This window comes from Macrobrachium rosenbergii, chromosome 44 (assembly GCF_040412425.1).
Source record: "Macrobrachium rosenbergii isolate ZJJX-2024 chromosome 44, ASM4041242v1, whole genome shotgun sequence".
Lineage (NCBI taxonomy): Eukaryota > Metazoa > Arthropoda > Malacostraca > Decapoda > Palaemonidae > Macrobrachium > Macrobrachium rosenbergii.
The window spans coordinates 29,537,623-29,551,314 of record NC_089784.1 but is presented as its reverse complement, the minus strand read 5'-3'; the positions used below and the strand labels follow the sequence as shown (position 1 = coordinate 29,551,314).

General features: G+C 36.1%; 1 protein-coding gene across 2 annotated transcripts in view; it reads left to right on the top strand.

Moving 5' to 3' along the window:
* Nucleotides 1–13,692, top strand: part of LOC136829478 (gastric triacylglycerol lipase-like) — a 14,841-nt gene extending 1,149 nt beyond the window's left edge. The window contains exons 2-12 of one of the 2 annotated variants that reach the window (XM_067088212.1): nucleotides 1,045–1,632; nucleotides 4,428–4,620; nucleotides 4,789–4,996; nucleotides 5,261–5,374; nucleotides 5,467–5,581; nucleotides 6,840–6,990; nucleotides 7,356–7,448; nucleotides 8,528–8,686; nucleotides 11,453–11,537; nucleotides 12,012–12,154; nucleotides 12,913–13,692. In XM_067088212.1, coding sequence (XP_066944313.1) covers nucleotides 4,486–4,620; nucleotides 4,789–4,996; nucleotides 5,261–5,374; nucleotides 5,467–5,581; nucleotides 6,840–6,990; nucleotides 7,356–7,448; nucleotides 8,528–8,686; nucleotides 11,453–11,537; nucleotides 12,012–12,154; nucleotides 12,913–13,065 — 1,356 coding nt within the window. In that variant the 5' untranslated portion in view covers nucleotides 1,045–1,632; nucleotides 4,428–4,485 and the 3' untranslated portion in view covers nucleotides 13,066–13,692. Of the gene's footprint in view, nucleotides 1–33; nucleotides 1,633–4,427; nucleotides 4,621–4,788; nucleotides 4,997–5,260; nucleotides 5,375–5,466; nucleotides 5,582–6,839; nucleotides 6,991–7,355; nucleotides 7,449–8,527; nucleotides 8,687–11,452; nucleotides 11,538–12,011; nucleotides 12,155–12,912 lie in introns of those variants that run through there. The other variant, XM_067088211.1, reaches the window with a different exon arrangement.

Below are 13,692 nucleotides of genomic sequence, written 5' to 3'. Positions count from 1 at the left end.
ATGTCTTGATAAGATTGCAACCAGTTCGTTTTTCCAGTCCACCAATTATGAAGGGTATTGCCATTAATTTGAATGAAGGATTTCCATCATTGCAGTTAGACCTACGCCTATGACTTCAGTTAAGTTACCTACTTTATCTTAAGCGAAATTTGTTTTCACCATTTTATTCTCAATACTCAGATTTAGGCCAACTAAGAAAAGCCTGGTTTCTCTTCAGTGTTCCTGTAAGGTTCAATTATTATCAGTGCTGAATCAATAATAACGAATTAGAGCACATCAGGAAAATAGGCTGAGCGTTGTGTTAACCGGCTCATATTTCAGGAACTCGATCAAATAAGCCATGAAAGACATTTTCATAATAAAAAGTGATGGGAAGAAAGATCTAAGAAAATCATACGGAACTGATTGTCCCCAAAATGATATAATAACAATATGTAACTGAGTCAGTCAAGGACAGGTGTTCCTCATCTGAATCCAGACCACAAATGTATAAACCGTCACATTCATAAAATGGTATGTGGTTTGCTTGAAAATGTCTCAAAGTAAAGGTTAAAGATCTTGCGCTGTTGTGTCACTTTCCTCGTGGCCATAGAGTTTAATTTATATTTTTTCATTAAAAAAAGTAATTCTGGCAATCACCTCCATCACTTTTATACAAAGGAAGATATTAGCCATTCCTTAAGAACCCTACTTACAAATGGCTTGTCAGTTGCATACATTCATCAATCATCATGAACAACTTCCAGTAAATACCGAACAAACAAGAAGAATGTCAGCCTCAATAATAGACCCATTGCATGAGTAAGCTCATTCACCTCACACCTTCCATAAGTAAAAGTTCTCGTTGAAGTTTTTGGTGCTGTTACTTATCCATACTTTTACGTCTGTTTATTTTGTTTAGTGTTAGAGTTAATGCTCAAATATTTATGTAACTGTTTAGAATGTACTTGCATTGTTTATAGATCTTCTTCTCCCTGTAATTTCTGCGAAACACGGTCGAGTGTTGTTTCACTAATAGCAGATTTCCTCCCCGTTGTATTTCAGTAAGTTCCGCAAATCACGCATTAACACTGAAACCGAAGGAAATTGCCTGCTGGTCTCAGCAAAGTCGAGTCTTTTCTGACAGGGCCGATGAATCGAAGTTTCTTGACCTTCACCTATATTCATTCCCCTACGACCAACGGACTTGACTCGACGTCTCTTCCACCTCCTGCAGTATGGTGTTGGATTACTCACAGTCTACTGTGCTCGAAGTGGCGCTACCTGCTTTCTCTCTGCTTGTTTCGCGAATGGCCCGATTTGATTTTGTATTATTTTAGCACACGAGTGTTTTGGAATTATACTATATCTCAGACAAAAGTTGGAAAAGTGTGATTTATTGACATTGTCTAACTGGAAACGCCCTTTTGTGCATTTGACGAAACAATTCTCCTTTCACCGCAATAGTTTATAGAAGTGTTTTCATGTTGTACGTGAGCAGAACATAGTATTCTAACACTGAATTGTGCTCTATCCGTGTAGAACCTGATGATTTTAACAAAATTATGTTAGCGTGTTGATTTCTACAATGAATGACGTTTTATAAGTTCATATTCTTGAACACCGCAGGAAACATCAGAATACTGATACAGGGTAAGTACCGTAACCCTTGAACGTTTTGTGTTTAATTTTTATTTGTACAAAAATCGTGGCACAATTTTAAAATTAAGTAATAAATTACTGAGGAGTTCAATTTTTTATGATAAAGTTAGACATAGTCTATGCTATTCATTTGAATGTTAATGTAATGCTTTCTTTGGTGGTATTATTGATGTGATATACTGAGTAATTTTTTTCTAATGTCCAGCCGATGTCTATGGAGATATTTTTTCTACTCAAGGTATATAGTCTAATGTGAACTTTGCTTAAAATTCACATAAACCTCTATCGTTTGTTAAATTTTTTTTTTAGTTTTAAAGGATTTAAATGTATTAACACTGATAGAGAATTTCTCAGATCATTGCACCACAAAGAAATTTCAAAGAAATGATTTCTAAAATTCTTAAGCTTGTCACTTAATTTCTAAAAGTCAACTTAATATCTCTGACCTTTGACCATGAGCATACTAACTAAGATCTTTGATCCTAAAACATCATACCTGAGAGCTCTGACCTTACCGAATAATTTCTCTGATTATATGACTTGCAAGTTGGTTGCAATATTTTTATCATGACTAGCCATTTTTCATCATAAAACATGTCTGACAGCTTTAGCCCTGCCAGTTAACACACACACACACACACACATATATATACATATGTATGTATATATACTGTATATACACATATATGTGTGCGTGTGTGTTTGTTAACTGGCAGGGCTAAAGCTGTCAGACATGTTTTATGATGAAAAATGGCTAGTCATGATAAAAATATTGAAACCAACTTGCAAGTCATATAATCAGAGAAATTATTCGGTAAGGTCAGAGATCTCAGGTATGATATTTTAGGGTCAAAGATCTTAGTTAGTATGCTCATGGTCAAAGGTCAGAGGTATTAAGTTGACTTTTAGAAATTAAGTGACAAGCTTAAGAATTTTTGAAATAATTTCTTTGAAATTTCTTTGTGATACAATGGTCTCAGAAATTCTCTATCAGTGTCAAAAATGTGTACTTCAAGTAATACTCTAAAATCTCTTAAAACTACAAAAAAAAAAAAAAATCTTAAACAATAGATAAAAAATTATGTTAATTTTAAGCAAAGTTCATTAGACTATATATATATATATATATATATATATATATATATATATATATATATATATATATATATATATTAACGTACACAATACATTTATCACTTACACAATTGTTCTCTGCATTAATACAAATACTAACGGGACCTCATTGAAACTGGATGGTATCTAGCCGAGATATTTATTTAAGAAAAGTTACAAGCTTTCTGGGACCAACGTCCTCATTATCAAGTATCCGTAGAATGCCATCAGTTTTAATGAGGTCCTTTTTATATATATATATGTGTATGTGTATGTAAAAATACACACATATGCATGTGTGTGTGTCTCTGTGTGTGTTTGTTAATTGTGTTAAATATTTAGGTATGAAATACGTAATACAAAACCAAACGAGAAAGTGAAAGTCATTTTTACTGCAGAAAATGTGTAAGGGATATGAAAAGGCATTTTTGTGGTGCTATCAATAAATCTTCAGAGTCAGAATTGACCAATAACTTTTTTTTTTTTACACTCTGGGAAATACTTTGTTGGCTGAGTCAGTAAAATTGTCAAATAAAGTTCCTGTGTTTTTCGTTACTCCAAGAGCACAGATGAAGCAAACATGTCTGGTGTTGCTACCAGCGACACTGATGTGTGATCTCTTCGTAAAATGAATAATTATTGAAGAATACGTTGCTTTTAGTTTTCTGTAAAAGAAAACTATCGTTCCGGCTTTGTCTGTCCATCCGCACTTTATTCTGTCTGCACTTTTTCTGTCCGCACTCTCTCTGTCCGCCCTCAGATCTTAAAAATTACTTAGGCTAGAGGGCTGCACATTGGTACGTTGATCATCCACTTGCCAAATTGCAGCCCTTTATTTTGTTTAAGGTTAAAGTTAGCCATAATCGTGCTTCCGGCAACGATATAGGACAGGCCACCACCGGGTCGGACTTAAAGCTTCATGGACCGCGGCTCGTACAGCATTATACTGAGATCACCGAAATATAGGTCTATTTTCGGTGGCCTCGTTTATACGCTGTGCAGAAAACTTGATTGCGCCGAAGAAACTTCTGCGCATTTTTTACTTGTTTTCTTTTGTCTTGCATAGTGCTTTCATATAGGCCTAATATTCAGCATATACTTCCTCAGTTAATTATCATATTATGAATCTTGAGACGAAGTACTCTGATTTTTTTTCATGGCATAGATCGTAAGCTATATCCTCTACACTCAATGAAATTATTACGGTATATGTAACGTTTCCCTGAGTTATAAATATCTTTTGTTTCATAAACCCTGCCTTTAGCATCCTCAGATTCGTACTGTCAACACCTTCAATCATATCTACTTGATGTCTGTATTGTACAGTTGGTATAACCTACCAGTTCTTTATGGTAATAGACACACATAAATATTTAAACACTATTGGCGCATAGGTTTCGGTTATGTGCGTCACTCACGCTTGTTCACAAACATGTAGTCGTATAATGGTCTTCGTTATAATTAGCGTAATTGTAAGATCTGTAGCATTCTTATCTTCCACTTTATTAAGTCTATTTACATTCTTTCCAGCTGTTGACAGAGTGCTTCTTCCTCTGCATTATTTTCTAGTGACTCATAAGACAGCAGAAAGAAGTACATTGTTTTTCTGACGGGAGATGGCTATATTATCCTCAGTTTCTTTCAAGAAACTTTTTCTCATACGTTTAAAACAGGGTCGTGAGAAGAAGAGGCATCTTTAAACAAGAGGACTCTCTAGCTGAGCAAATAGCTATGGCTGTTCTACCGAAAGTTCTGGCGACAGTATTCATCGCCTTTTGCTGTTATCGAATTTCTCAAGCAGATGAGGACAGGACCTCCAGAATACGTCGAGGTTTCAGAATACATCCTCACACACACATGACGACGGTAAGAGGTCGTTGACATTGATTAAATACTTCCTGTTTCGCGCCTTAGCCACAAATGTAGTCAACCAGGATAACCCACTGTTATTAAATGAATTATGCTGTTTTATTGAATAATTATCATTCACAGAAAGAAGCCACTAAACACAGATGTGTCAATCTTCTATTCCAGGCTGAGATGATACGAGCTCGGGGATACCCAGCGGAAGTCCACCACGTTGTCACGGACGATGGGTACATCCTGGAGGTCCATAGAATCCCCCTCTCGTCACGCCGGTCGTCTGAGCATAACCTGAATCTTACGTATTCTGTCCAGAATGAGGTCAAAAGATCCTTAGAGCTACAGCTACTGAATACCAGCGCCAGGACGGACCATGAAAGTAAGCTACATCGGTAATGTATCAGGGTTCATCTGTCACTGGTACTACGGTTAGACACCTATGACGTTAGCCTAACGTAAGTTTCAATATCTAAGGCAACGAAATAATAATATACCATTGATAGAAACTACCTTCAAACATTCAATACGTTTAAAATATTTTTTAGATATACTACCGTACCATGTCATAAGCTAGCAAGTCGATGTCAGAGAGAGTGAAAAGTCAAATTTGTAGTTCAACACACGTTACGTCACTCCCTTTCAGAGTCGCCCGCCGGAGAAATCACACACCGGGGAGACCCAAGGGTAGTGTTCATCCTGCACTGCTTCCTTTGCTCCAGCGCCGATTTCGTCATGAACGACCACGACCAAGCACTGGGTAAGTGATGTCCATTCCAAAAGAAACAGAATCAAGACGAAGAAGAGTGTTGAATAACGATAAATAATTGATTTTTTTTTCTCTCGTCTCAGCTTTCGTAATGTCGGACGAAGGGTACGATGTTTGGCTGGGAAACATGAGAGGGAATATCTACGGGCGGAGACATAGCAAGTTTTCGCCCAGCGATACACAATTTTGGGAATTCAGGTAAATAAATAAAATGTAAAAACTGTGTTGAATTGTTTTTAAGGCTTAAGGCGGACATATTAAAATCACCAAAAATCGAAGATAGAAGAGAAAGTGTAACAATGCACGTTGCGAATGATTATATGGCTGCTTGAGTACTATGATTTCCCAAGTGGGCTCGTAATGACAGTACTCTAAAATATATATTTACCAAACACTTGAGCAAAAGTAGAGCTGTTTCAAAACCTAACTCTGGTGAAAGTTATTTCTTAAGTTATTTTTTTGAAGTCGCACTATGTAGCGTAACAAATACGCACAAAATGCAAGCGGTTTTTAGTGACAAACTTGTCATTGTTATTTCACCTGTATCAGTTAATTTTTTTATTAAATTTTTGTGTGTGAAATGCACCATGATTAAATAAATGTTCTCATAAGTGTGTGACTTTTAACCTAAAAACGGACATTCATTCATTTGGAATATAATGTCAACTTGCTTTTTTGTAGTAAATGTTAAGCGTGGAATTAGAACCAACCGCAAGACTGAACTGAAGGCGAGACTGAAATGTGTATGCTCTACTTGACAGGGTGTCTCCCCACTCAGCTCATTTTCTACGGTTCAGTTAAATTTCATCTCTCTCTCTCTCTCTCTCTCTCTCTCTCTCTCTCTCTCTCTCTCTCTCTCTCTCTCTCTCCACACTACATTATTTTAAATATAACAGTAATGTTTTAGACCTAAGTAGTTATTCAAGCTTCTTATAGGTACCTTTGATTCACCACTGATGTGTCACTGGTTAAGCAACATTTCGGAAAACAATTTTCCACGGTATTTTTTTTTTCTCTCTGAACTTTGCAATCTTGTGAAATTTTCAACCTTGAAAGTGTGCAGCAATCGAATGTTGGTCAGAATTTCGTAAGATATCTCTTTTTGGTTTGTTTCACAATCTTGTGACTAGAGGCAAACAATTTCGGAAGCGCAGTATTTATAGCATAACTCCGTGTTATAAAGAGGGGGAAACAAAGAAACCGAGTTTAACTTTTTTTTTTTAAGAAAGACACTCTTCAGAGAATTTGTTGAAGGTCATGCTGAAGCAAAGTGAAAATATTAAGAAATAGAAAATGTATATAGTCTGTTTAAATTTTATTATTGAGGCCTTAAGCGAAATACAGTGTATGAGCCGAGTTTACACTACGAGGCAAAATTAGTAAATGAGTTCAGACAATATACTGAACTAATTTCAAAAGCTGAATGGGTATATGTGCGTTTGTCTGTCATTTTCAGTATCGACACAAGCGCCCGGTACGACCTGCCCGCCATGCTACAATATGTCAGAACCCAAACAGGAGTGACCCAACTAAGCTACATCGGCCATTCGATGGGAAACATGTTGTTCTTCGCTACGATGAGCATACATCCTCACATCAATTCATGGGTAAGCTGTTTTTTCTCCCATCTGTATTTCACTTACAGTTACGTAAAAAAATTTCTATTGCTTGCAATTATTCTGTCTTGTATGAAGAGTGTAGGATATGATGAAGAACATTTAAAATTACCTTTCCTGTAAACAGGTAACATAACTATTGTTTACGATTTCAGCAGATGAGACGGACAGAGAATGGAGGCGGGATTGGAGGACAAATCTTTCAGTATGCATTGACCTAGGTCTGAAGGGACATTGATTATGTATATAACGCCTTATTTTGACGTTGTGAAGCTAATATTCCTGTCTTTCTTAACCACTGTTTTATTAGTTGTCTTTTGATAATATACATTTAATCTTTCTACCCTACCAAAAAGGTCAGAGTCATGGCAGGGATGGGGCCTGTTGCCTACATGTACCACGGACACGCGCAGCTTGGGTTTTTGGCGCCAGTCACCGACAAGTTAGAAGTATGTAAATAGCAACTGTTTATAAACTAAAATTTATTCCTAAAGATTGTGGTGATTAATGCATTATGAGTAAAGGGATTCAGTGCACTTCTGATGAACTCTCTGCGCAGGTGTTTTTAAGATTGTTAATTTTATGACGGTTTTATGCGCATGGCTTGGCCATGATCCACCCGTTAGTGTGGGTTTTCTCTGGTACTACCACCAACATCTGCCATGTGTGTGTGTTTATTTAAAACTTAAGGATGTTTCATTATCAATTACTTTTCTTCGTATGCCCCTTCTTTTTAATTATGTATATCCTTCAAGTGGATTTTGTTTATGCTTCTTTTCTTCAAGTGTCATTGACGACATCCATGTTGTCAAGTGCTGAAAAAATGTGCCAAGCCATTTTAGTAGAAACTCATCACAAGTACAAAGGTATGTTGAATTAATTTCTTCTCTCAAGGCAAGCATCTGAACATAATCATTATAGTATTTCAGTTAAAGTCACAAGCCAAGTAGATCCAATGTTTGTGAACATAGAAAATAGTCAGTCAAAATTATCGATTGCGGTAATATGCCATCATTATTGCTATCAATAATGTCTTAAGGTTTAATTCATTGCAGAATTGGTGAATAATTGACCCCTTCTCTTGTAGTGAAGTTTGATTAAAATAACTTACAAACATTAACGCGGGCTCCAGGGACATTTGCTCAAAGCCTCCTGGAGTGGATGCAGATTTTGTAGACTATGCATCTGGGCTGCACAAGCATTTTGCTCTTCAAAACCTTAGCCCCTGGAAAGTTCTGAAAACTTCATTTAAAGAGTTTATAATACTTACTAAATATGATATGGCTGTATAAGTTCGTACCAAACTACGTCAGCACTAAAAATAATTAAGGCTGAAATTTTTTGGTGGGGAAATAATGCTATTAGAGCACACTGCGTGCACTTGTAGGCTTATATATTAAGGCCCTCCGAGATTATTACCCTTAGATATTATTATTATTATTATTATTATTATTATTATTATTATTATTATTATTATTATTATTATTATTATTATTAAATCTCAAACAACCACCCCTTTCTCCGACAGCGTTCATTAGCGAAAAAGGGGCAACTGGAATTCATGGCACCAACAAATACTACGGCAATGATGGTCTCCGGACTGTGTTCGGATATGATCTTCATCCGACCAATATGTCAGCTCATACTGGATTTCATCGCTGGACCCAGTTCGAGGAACGTAGATCCGGTGAGATATATTTTGTATTAGGCCTACCTGTGATATTCGCCTTGATAAGTAAACAACTACCTCTCTATCTGTCAAGCTCTTCGTTGGTCTAGTCGGTAGAGCTGCGGACTGCCACTCGATGGGCCGGAGTTCAATTCCCCGGCCGGCTGATGATGAGTTAGAGGAATTTATTTCTGGTGATAGAAATTCATATCTCGTTATAATGTGGTTCGGATTCCACAATAAGCTGTAGGTCCCTTGCTAAGTAACCAATTGGTTCTTAGCCACGTAAAATAAGTCTAATCCTTCGGGCCAGCCCTAGGAGAGCTGCTAATCAGCTCAGTGGTCTGGTAAAACTAAGGTATACTTAACTTTTTAATTTTTCTCTATCTGTCAGTCACTCTCTTCTATCCCAGTCTAACTACCTATCAAGGCCGTTGCGGTCTAAGAAATCCAACCTCCCCCAGTGTTTTCTTTGGTTAGGTATTCTCATAGTATTTTGTGCCTTCCTCTCACAATTCCCTCAACTCAAAGACTCCATATTTTCACTCAAACAGCCCTATTTCTGTAAAATCCACTCTTATTTTAATCTCGGTACTGTTAAATTCCAGCACCCAGCCCCTCTACCCGCCCTCTGTTTTAATAGAGATGTTCAGAGCCAAGTTCTGTGACAGTTACCTTTTTACTAATTTTTTTTCAAACTCTTAGCTATAATAGCGCCACCTGTTAACAATGATCTAAACTATTTGAAGGTGATGGTGTCTTTTGATAGTCATAACCAAGACCTACAATGGGTCCTGGTCTTAACATTGTTGCTCGATCTCTTTACACAACTGATGAAAGTTTCAGTTTTGGTTATCAAAAAGTATTTTTTTTTTTAAGTCCAGGTTTTGTCCCGTACGCTTGAATTACTCAATAACGGTTCTCTCTGCTCAGTAATATATTGGAACTGGCAGATTTTTTTGTCTAAACTTCCACACTTAAGATTTTATATTCAGATATTACGATAATTAAAAAATATATCATTTTAATCTTTTATGAATTGTAAGAATATTTTTGAACCACTATAAGCATCTAATCCACACACACACACACACACACACACACACACACACATATATATATATATATATATATATATATATATATATATATATATATATATATATATATATATATATATATATATATATATATATATATATATATATATATATATATATATATTAACTTTATCAATTACACAATTGTTCTGTGCATTAGTAGAATTACTAAAGGACGTCATTCAAACTGGATGGTATCAAATGGAGTATTTATTCAGAAAAAGTTACAAACTTTCTTGACAAACAGTCCACATTATCAAGTATCCGTACAGATACTTGATAATGTGGACTGTGTCCAAGAAAGCTTGTAACTTTTTCTGAACAAACACTCCATTTGATACCATCCAGTTTGAATGAGGTATATATATATATATATATTTAGTAATTTAATATATATATATATATATATATATATATATATATATATATATATGTGTGTGTGTGTGTGTGTGTGTATATGTGTGTGTGTGTGTGTGTGTGTGTGTGTGTGTGGGTGTCCTGTTGATGTTTTCATCTTGCTTTATGACAGGTTCCACTGCAAGGTTTTGCAAACATAAGTAATTACTGGAAAATTATCAAACGATTGTTCTTTTTACGTAGTAAGTGAGCGCGGAGTTCAGTAATCCTTGAATTACGCCTGTACGTGACTACTTACTGATACGGCAGTTGGTTTCGGATGTGATCCCTCTAGGCCGAGGGCACCATGTCGGACCCGGAAATTCATTAGTCCCATATGCGGTGTGCAGACACATACTGCATACAGCGCACTCCATATTGATTATGAAGTCTGCACTTTTCCGTTTTTCTTAAGTCCTATAGCCTTCTTTCTTTATAATGAAAGACGTCTCCATGACTTCCTTCTGGATTAAACACTGGCAAGATAAGTATACAGGACTCCCCATCCTCATGGGGCGTTCATGTCACCAGTAAAGTGCTTATGTAAATACGTGTTTTATGGAAAACGCATTTTTCGCTTTTTTTATCCAATTACCACTTTGCAGTACGTGTAAAATTATGTAATATTCTCGTACTCTCTGCTTTGTTTTGATTTCTTGTTGATTCCTGGTTCCTGGTTCCTAAGCGCCCGCTCCAAGAACACAGTTGCGGGATTAGCACTGTACACTGTTCATGGTGCAGAGCTATTTAACTTGAAACAGCGTTACTAGCTTTTCTCATTCGTATCGTTAATCCATTATTTCAAATGACACTGAATTCCCTTGTTACCATCTCCTGTAAGCATTTTAATCGTCTTTAGCTTTAGTTTCTTTAAGACTTCACTAAATTGAGTGTTTATCTTATGCTTTAAGCATTACATTTCTCTTCAATAAATACTTAAAATAATTCTTGAAATTCTTAGATGCTGTACTTTTTTCATTATCACTTACCATAATACCTTCCGTTTTTAATTACCCCCTAAAAGTTAAGGGAAGGTTACAGAACTTGTTTTTACAGTATTAAAAAATGATTTTTCCCGTTAACTCCTCCGTCCACACACCCATTTACTTTTCCTGTTACTGAGGTACTGTTATGTTCTGATTCGACAACCAGCGCTTTCCAGGTTAACAAAATTATTCATTTTGAAGGCTTATCTAATGTATTCCCCCAGTTTTCTGTTAGAGGATTTCAGAGTCACTAAGTACGTTCTGGTCTTTTATTTTCTGTAATCTGAACTTTTGTTTTGTAGACTTATCTACCGGTCATAGCAGCTCATACTCCGGCTGGGTCATCATTCCGTATTTTTGCTCATCTTCTTCAGTTTGTCCGAGACAGTAAGTGATTTTTCGTCGTTCCAGAAGTTTGCACTTCGACCGTCTTTGTGATCATACAAACTTAAATTACTTTAATCCCTTGAAGTTGTGGTGTCCATTTCATCAGTGAATAACATACCGCGGAATCGCTTACTTGTCATATTCAACCATTTTTATCCGGAAGTAGCAAAATTATAGATTTGTTTTATCTAACGGCAGCTAAACTATAAGTGGTGAAGCTTATATTGTAGAGTTTGTATAACCCTTTCTGGAATAATTAGGCCTACTGATGTACTAATCGTAAATCAAATATCTACTTAGCACATGAGCTGAAAACAAATACATTGCATTATGAATTATAATAAGTTTTTAAATAATCTATATTTAAAGAAATGCTCCCTTAAACTTATCATTATTTAAATAATCTCAGTAAAACTACCTTTATATTTATCTATCAGTCTATCCATTCAAGCCGATACACATATATTTTTCCAGGAACATTCCAGGCATACGACTGGGGCCCCACGAAAAACCGCGAAGTGTATGGAAGTTCAAGACCTACGCGACTTGAACTCTCAAAAGTCACGGTTCCTGTTGCGGGATTTTGGTCCTCGAGTGATGTGCTGGCCGACCCAAGGGTAAGTTCGTTAGTGCAGATTCAAGGTCCAAGTGACCAACTGTCTTGGAGCCGTTTCAAAGGCAATTCAGCCTCCTCCTCCTCCTCCTCCCACACCTACTACTACAACTAACGTTAATAAAACTTAAGGCAAAAGAAAACGGGTAAGAGATCCGTTTCAAGCGAAAATCACTATGACTACTACTACTAACCCCCATCTCTCTCAACCCCTCTGCCATAACACTTTAAGGGTATGTAATAGTAATTAAACTGCGATGGCTTTGTCAAATGATTATTTAACATTCTTATCTTGTGTGAAGGTTTCGTCTAACTCTAATGATAGCCCTTTCTTACTCTTCCTAGTATCATTTGCCTTCTTCTTTAATTTGGTAAGAGATTTACGGAAATATGTAATTATATAACAGCTATCTACCCGAATTAATGCGTCTAAAATAACAATATTAGTACGACGAAACAATGCGTATTAGTTAATTACCTGTATACTGCAATATTCTAAATATCATCAGCCCACTGTATTATATTTCATATTTTACTTTTAAATTTCGTATCAAATATCTGCCTAGCACAATCTTCTAATGTGTCTTACCTGCAGATTCATATCACCACTATATAATTATGTAAGTACTACAATTGGACCTTGAAACTAAAAGAAGGTAATGGAACGAATTGTGAGCTGTGACAACCTTCATTTCCTGTACAATCATATTAGTCACCTGAGATCATTCGAGCCCAAGTTTATTCTTATCACATTTGTAACAGGATGTCGCACGTACGTTGAGGGAGGTGTCCAATCTTGTTCTTAACCATCAAGTTCAGCATGACAGCTTTAATCACATGGATTTCTTATGGGGGGAGAACGCCAGAAGCTTGGTCTACAAACACATCATCGACTTCTTCAATCAGTATTACTGATTCAGCAGTCTGCGAGCTTTTCTGCGGATTAGAAAAAGGCAGCGTGCAAAACACGAACGATAGACTAAGCACCAACCTTTGGTGCTTCTTTCTTCGACGACAGAATCATGTTCAGATACTTTTTTTTTAACTTGATAATAACTTGCAACAATACGTATTGTTTCTCATTAGTCTGATTATATGACTAACATGGTGAGATCTGGGCTGTTGAGTTATCGCAAGTTCATTTAAATAGTTTCTGAGTCCTCGATGGTTGCTGTATTTGTATGAAATGAGCAGGACTTGTTTCAAAATGTTTAAGATTCACTTGCCGAACAGAGCCAGTGGATCCTGTTATTAAGAATGACCGTAATGTAGACCTACTATGTCTTGGAATTTCGTGGCTAATTTTGAGCTCTTAGCTTGATGTATGGCCATTTTTGTGGTTTTCATTTATTGATAGCCAAGACATTAAGCTGTTATATACAATTCTTAGTTTATAGAAAGAAAATAGTACATTTTTTATCAAAACAATAAACGCACTGTTACTTTAACTTGTTTTTCTTTATGAGGTCAACCACTACAGGACTTCGGATAAAATTTTAACCAAAGATGATGTAACTTTAAGTAAACAGTAGTTTAAATTAA